The 7,152-nt window shown below is 39.5% G+C and overlaps 2 protein-coding genes and 1 long non-coding RNA gene across 4 annotated transcripts; 1 reads left to right on the top strand and 2 right to left on the bottom strand.

Annotated features, from left to right (window-relative positions):
- LOC109125555 lies at positions 106-1,953 on the bottom strand. The gene is made up of 3 exons (XR_002032629.1): positions 1,867-1,953; positions 1,115-1,282; positions 106-450 (listed from the first exon to the last, which is right to left on the bottom strand). It is a non-coding gene; the product is annotated as an uncharacterized LOC109125555 (long non-coding RNA).
- Positions 977-2,987, top strand: LOC104699878 (protein DOWNY MILDEW RESISTANCE 6-like). Its single transcript, XM_010415274.2, has 3 exons — positions 977-1,307; positions 1,794-2,041; positions 2,194-2,987. The coding sequence occupies exons 1-3, from the start codon at positions 1,056-1,058 to the stop codon at positions 2,765-2,767; spliced, it is 1,074 nt and encodes a 357-aa protein (XP_010413576.2). The 5' UTR covers positions 977-1,055; the 3' UTR covers positions 2,768-2,987.
- On the bottom strand, positions 2,526-7,141 carry LOC104699879. 2 transcript variants are annotated; one of them, XR_753459.2, is made up of 4 exons: positions 4,634-7,141; positions 4,275-4,344; positions 4,134-4,195; positions 2,526-2,609 (listed from the first exon to the last, which is right to left on the bottom strand). XR_753459.2 is itself a non-coding variant. In XM_010415275.1 (1 exon), the coding sequence occupies exon 1, from the start codon at positions 6,918-6,920 to the stop codon at positions 4,605-4,607; it is 2,316 nt and encodes a 771-aa protein (XP_010413577.1). In that variant the 5' UTR covers positions 6,921-7,141; the 3' UTR covers positions 4,472-4,604. The 2 variants fall into 2 exon arrangements, 1 of the variants encoding a protein (XP_010413577.1); XM_010415275.1 differs by lacking the exons at positions 2,526-2,609; positions 4,134-4,195; positions 4,275-4,344 and having other exon boundaries at positions 4,472-7,141.

The raw sequence follows: 7,152 nt of genomic DNA, 5'->3' as shown, positions 1-7,152 counted from the left end.
ACGTAAATAAAACAGGAACTCTAGTTTTTTTTTTTGGTTTTAATGTGTTTACCATTAAAATTTGTAGAAAAAACAATAATTTAAATATACAATGGAGATACCAGAATAAAGAAAAATAGTAGACAAAAAAAAAGAAGGGAAAAAAGTCCCATGGATATAAAACGACGGATGCGGCCGAAGGTGGGCTAACAATTCCTTGGCCCAAACACCGACATAAGCCCGACTTAACGCGTTTCAGAAGAGACTTCTCAAAGTTAAAGATGTTTAAAAAACATTTCATTACTTGGGAAAAGAAGTGGCAGATTGAATTTTGTCACCACCCACACCAAGTTGAAACTATCTCTCAATTGTCACCACTTATTTTCTAGAGTATTATTTTTGTTCATTTCCTTCTTCCTCCTTCCATTGAATCTCACCACTTTCTTTCTACTCTTATCTTCTTTGTCTCCCCTGAGGCACAAGAAAACAAATTATCACTTTTTCACGTCATTCATTTTGAGCCAAATACAGATAATAACATCATTCACCTTCATATAACTCCAAAACCCATTGATTGTTCATACTTTCTAGTAATTCCCCCATGAATCTATACCAGTAGTAGTTTCATTTACACAGAACAAAACAAACAATTCAAAGATAATTAATATACATATATAAAAGGGAAAAAGAGAGAAACCGTTAAGTTGTAAGCATAGAATAGTGTTATCAATAACATATGATGACTCTTCTTTTCATAAAATATCCAAAAAAGCAAAACATGCAACTAGTCATCCACCCTTCACAGATACCTTTCAATCCAACGTGGCCTATCTATAAGCAAATGGGAATTCTTTATTTGGACTAGTGATCTAACCATTCATTTATGGCTTATGTATATGAACACAAAGCAGGTAGTTTCCAAAACCGTATTCTAAGAGAGAAGTAGTAATGTTGACCTTTTTTCAAATCAGGCTATCTTCATGTGTATATAAAAATGGGTTTGACATGCTTGCTTACTATAACTTAGGACACAGTGGGATCAACAAACATAAACTCAAGTACCAAAACAGATTCCAATGGAGGAAACAAATAAGAGTGTGCTTGATGACTGTTTTACCAGTGCTATGGCACTTACCGAGTCAGGTGTCCTTCGCGTGCCTACCCGTTACATTCTTCCACCTTCACAACGACCAATGCTCGGTTCAAGCAGTGGCACAGATACCATCACACTCCCAGTCATTGATCTCTCCCTCTTACACGATCCTTTGCTTAGACCCTGTGTCATCCATGAGATTAAAATGGCCTGCAAGGGATTTGGTTTCTTTCAGGTAATGTAATACTCTTTTTGGCTACATACACTACAAAATTTATGTAACTCCATGTCCTGCATTATTACAATCCATATGAAGAAGATGTTTGGCGCTTAAATGTCTTATTCATGTGTCTACATTTCTCAGTTTATTAAATTCAGTCATGTGTTTCATTCCTCGGGCCCTAAGACTAGTCTGGAATGACATGAAGCATCTACCAGTCACACTAGATGTATGACTTTATGAGAAAGGCAGTTCTTGTCTTCTAGCATTTATATCAAACTCGACAAAGTCCCTAATCAAATAAAAACCGTCAAATAAAACAAAGTCCTTAGTTACTGTCTTTATTGACAATAAGAAATGTAGCCATGTGAAGATGCTTATCTTCTTACTTTATGAAAATGTCAGTATCTCGGTTTCATTAAAAGCACACTACACTACTGTATCAATTGCATCCCTTTTATTCAGCACATAACTCTCAGATCCAAGCTTATTTCTCTACAGATTATAAACCATGGAATATCATCATCAGTGGTGAAAGATGCGCTAGATGCAGCTACAAAGTTCTTTGACTTACCTGTCGATGAGAAGATGCTTCTGGGTTCTGATAATGTTCATACGCCAGTACGGTATGGCACCAGCTTTAACCATTCAACAGACAAAGTTCATTACTGGAGAGATTTCATCAAACATTACTCCCATCCTCTCTCAAAGTGGATTGATTTGTGGCCGTCCAACCCTCAATGCTACAAGTAAGTAAAACTATCTGGCCATCTTCATTATCTGAATATTATACAAAACTTGTATCCTTTGACGGGTATAAGAATCCTATTTGCAGCAAAATGTATCAAAACATTGGGACTCAGAACTGATGTGATCTCTTAAAAATATCCTTTATTGTCAGGGAAAAAGTGGGGAAATATGCAGAAGCAGCGCATGTGCTACATAAGCAACTAATTGAAGCTATCTCAGAAAGTCTAGGACTGGAAAAAAATTACTTAGAGGAAGAAATTGAAGAAGGCTCACAAGTCATGGCGGTGAACTGCTATCCAGCTTGTCCCGAGCCAGATATTGCCTTGGGAATGCCACCACACTCGGACTTTGGCTCACTGACCATATTACTCCAGAGTAGCCAAGGGCTGCAGATAATGGACTCCAACAACAACTGGGTTTCTGTGCCATATATTGAAGGAGCTCTGATAGTTCAGTTGGGTGATCAGGTAGAAGTCATGAGCAATGGCATATACAAGAGTGTGGTTCATCGTGTAACAGTGAACAAAGATTTCAAGCGACTATCTTTTGCAAGTCTTCACAGTCTACCTATGCACAAGAAAATAAGTCCAGCATCTCAGCTCGTCAATGAAAACAAATCAGCTGCCTATGGAGAATTCAGCTTCAACGATTTCCTTGACTATATCTCTAGCAATGATATTACACAACAAAGATTCATTGATACTCTCAGGAAGAACAAATTCTGAAGATGTTGTTCATGACTCTCCCACAAATCATACAATTCGACTCGGCTATTCCCATATTGGATTATGCAGACCTAGGTTGCATGCATCTTGTTTATAATTTATGGCTTAAAATCACTAGATTATCACAGAACAACATGAGAAAAATCCCTGCAAGTAAATTGCACTTGTTTATATCACATAAAAGCATACTCTGTTATCATATACGTGTATCATTATGCTCCGGGAATGAAGCTAAAGTACTCCACCTAAATTCCAGGATTTTTCTTCTATCTAAGTTAAGAATCATATTAGTTTCTTATCTAAGAGCAAGGTTTGATAAATGGATCAAAACAGCAAGGGTAAAAGACTCAACTGAAAAGATAACAGGTAGTGGAAGAAAAAGCAAGGTACTAATATTTTGAGAACTTATTTCAGGTCAACAGAAAGACTAGAAATAATAGGTATTCATTTTTTTAGTAAACGCAGAGTAATAGCAGCATCATGTCCAACAACAAAAGCACCAAAGAGAACATAGGCATAGTCTTACCTCTATCAATAAATCCATTATAGAGTTACTAGTTTGGTCCGTAGAGAAGGAAAGGGCTATTTTCTCCCTTCTGGACCACCAAAACAAAGTAACTTTGTTTCATTGTTTTATCATGCACAAACTCCACTACTTTTACTAGTTAGGTTCTTGGTCTACCAATGTCTCATAACCTTTACATATCTCACATGACCAATCTTAATTGGTTGACAAAATTTATATCTAATTATTAATGTTTATAATAGATAGGCGTTTACAAGATCAACAAAGCAAAGTGACAAGGCTTCCATAGAAAGGTCAGAAGTAGTAGAATTATTGATACAAGTTTATCAAATCTTCACATTTTATCAAATTTTTGTTTTTTGATCAAATCTCACATAAGTTCCAACCTAAGTAGGTTTGGGGAAGAAATCAATTTAGTCACTTGGTAAAACTCTTACATACTTCCACCTAAGAATTTGAAAATACATTCTACAAACTAACTCTGAATTCTCAAAAAGAGAACAACAGACTAAAAAGTAAAAGACGATCCTTTAAACTTTAGAAACACGAATTTTCCTGAAGCTTGACTAGATACTGAAACAGCTAAGCAAAAACCAAATTTGGAAACTGCATCAACCAGATAAGACACAAATGTATGGGATTTGAACAATTACCATCATTAACAGCTTAAATACTCGATGTTTGCAATTTGTACTATACAGGGAAGCGAACATGTTCCCAAACCCGAATGTAAGAGCAAAGAAGCTCGATTTCGTTCCAACACACACACACAGTACCTTGCTCTATCTCCAGAACCAAACCAAAAAGCAAGAAAACCATCACTCAAAATTGCAAATTTACCTTTGGTCTTTTGGTTCTTCACTCAGTGAGCAACATAACGATCGTTTGCACTTTTGTTTCACCTACAAGATTTTACAAGCTTAATCCTATTTAGCCCAAGAAGCCAGCTTATTAAATTTTCAGAGAGAGAGAAGAACTCACGTAGAACTGTAAGTCTTGGATAGAGAGGAGTTGATAAAATTATCACCATAGCTTCTCCCTCCGGCGATTCCTGCAAAATTCAGTTGAGTCCTCTCTGCGTTTAATATCATGGATAATTATGTTTTGCCCCCCCCCCCCGAGTTTCCTTTTTATAACCAATACGTCCACATCTTCATAACTTTGGCTCCAATTTAATAAGTTAGAAATTCATTTTATTCAACAATATAAACTTGAAACAAAGAGTGACAACTCAAGATTCTCATCAACAATGCCGATAGATAAAAATTACAATAATAATACAAGTAAAGAAGCAATAAATGGTGGTAAGTGTCATCTGAAATGGCTGTTTCTGATCATACCAGTGCCTCCTCCTCCTCCTCTAGGTTGTTCACCGGATATGAGCTTCTGCAACCGGATTTGTTGCCGGAATTTTGCTATGAACTCGCCGGCTTTTCTATCAACCTCATTATGGTCATGGCTCGCATTGCTTTGACTTTCCCAAGCAGCTTCTTCCTCTTCCTCTAAAGTTACTTGAGGTTGCTGCTCGGCCTCTGTCTCTTCCATAGCAACCTCTTCTGGCTCAGATTTAGCGCGAGTTTCTGAACTCTTCTCCTGGTGCAGTACAATTGATAGTTCTTGTTCTCGTTGTCTTCTCGATTTCGTTCTTCCTCGGCTTTCTACTTTAGCTTCTGCCCGATCATCAGATGAATCTCCATCTGCCTTTAGATCTTTCCCATGGCGATCAGATCTTATGGTCCTCACAGACTTTCCTCTCAGTGATACATTACTAGAAGCCCTCCAAGAACGTGATTCAAGCCTCGGACTATTTGATTTCGATTCCTTGTCATTACCGCGAAGGTCCTTTTTCCTGGGCTTATCTGAATGCACAGTGTCATCTTTTAAGTTTCTTGTGACATCCTTCTGCGGCAAAGCGTCACGTTCCCCTCGTGAAGAATGCATTGCACGCCTTGAAGCTTTAGCATTCGTTGGCTGGAACCGTACCTCCAGAGCAGGAAAAGATTCACTGAATACCTCATCTTTTGTAGAGTCTTCCGCTGGTAGGTCCAAAGAGTCGTGACTCCTTCCCTTTTTGACCCTCAGATTGTTATTGTTGGCCTCCGATCCTTTCCCGATATTGTCTTCAAGCAAATGGCCATTACTCTTTTGCTGAAGATTCCGTCTCCTAGTTGTGGAGTCATCCACGGGAGATGAGATGGACTCAGGAGGGTAGGATCTGCGAGATTTGTTCCCTCTGCGGGAACTTTCAGCAGTCAAATTAAGTGATTTAGATCCCCGTTCCATCCTCCTGTCTCTCTCTCTGACTTTGCTCCCTTCCAGTTCATCTTCAAAGCCCTTCCTTACACCCTCCTCTAACAATGAACCATCACTGTAATGCCGAGAATGTGAGGCACGCCTGTGAGTATCATCAGTTACTAATTCTGGCAAACGCCTGTGAGTATCATCGGTTACTAATTCTGGCAAACGCCTGTGAGTATCATCGATCAGTAATTGTGGCGATGGTGGAGATGAAGACAAAGACGGTGATGGGGGCAAGGATGGCGAACTAGACCGTGTTGAACCCTGAAGACTCTGTTCCTTGACCAGTTCTTCCACATTTGAGTTTAGAGACTCCTGAGAAACAGAACGAGAAGGAGAGAATCTGTTCTGAGTATGGGATGCAAGACTAGTTTGCGATGGAGAAGAAGCAGTAGACCGGGAAGAAGATGATGCCGATTTGCGAGTCGTAAATTGAGTTTCATCTACAGATTGAGGATAAAACTCAGAAGGGTAGTTGTCTCCCATTCCCATCATTTCAGGTGTAAAATGCCATGGAACAGGAGGTGAAGTGGGAGCAGCCACGACCTCATCAGGCAATAATAATGAGTCAGCTTCCCCATTTACAGCTCCATCAGAAAAGGAGTTATTGTTATTATCTTCAGGAGCTGGAGTATTATCTCTCAAAGCAGACCTTAAACTCCTAATAGGCAAGCCTAAAGGCTGGTGAACAACATGACCATCAAGACCATAAGCTGGTCTAGCAACCACAACCTTAGACTTGCCTTGAAAATACTGGGAACTCCAAGCTCTGACTTCATTGGTTTGACTTTGACTAGCACCACCACCAACATATTCAGAAGACGATTCTTCCAATTCGGATTCAACAACAAAAGAAGACTCGGATTTAAGAACCACCGGAGCTCGACGAGCACTGACATTATTATTAATCAAACGAGTCTCAGTCCTCACATCAACAAAATCAGAAGAATGATGATGATTCTCATCAAACTGGAAGATTGTGGAAACATAAGACAAAGAAGAAGAAGAAGAAGAAGAAGAAGAAGAAGAGTCATCTACTAGACTAAAATCAAGAGGGGATTCAACAGTCCTACGGCTAAACAAACCATAAGCAACAGCAATGCCGACGAATAGGAGGTGAATGAGTTCCCAGAACTTGGTGAGCACAGTCTCGCCGACGAAATCGGGGGCTTGAGAAGGGAATAAAGGCAAGGCGAGGAGAAAGAGAGCGAATAGAACAGACTTACAGAAGAATCCTCCTCCTCCTCCGGTGGATTTGGAACGGGGCTGAGTGGTAGACGGCGGCGGAGGAGGAGAGCGACGCTTGGTGTAGGGATTGGGAGACGCCATTGTCGACGAATTTGATTGAGATCTCTCTATCTCTCTCTCTGTAGCGGAGTGTGGAATTGGATAAATTAGGGATTCGTTGGGGGTTGTATGTGAAGAAGGAATGAAGAAGACTTCGAAGCGACGTAAGAGACAGATCTAACATTAATAAAAGCTCTGAGAGAGAAAGAGAGAGAAAGAGTGAGAATGGAAACTATCTGAAAAAGCAAAAGAAGCAGACGAAGCCCCCCCCCCC

This window comes from Camelina sativa, chromosome 7 (assembly GCF_000633955.1).
Source record: "Camelina sativa cultivar DH55 chromosome 7, Cs, whole genome shotgun sequence".
Classification (NCBI taxonomy): domain Eukaryota; kingdom Viridiplantae; phylum Streptophyta; class Magnoliopsida; order Brassicales; family Brassicaceae; genus Camelina; species Camelina sativa.
Note: the sequence above shows the minus strand (reverse complement) of the source record. Positions and strands in the feature narration are given on the sequence as shown.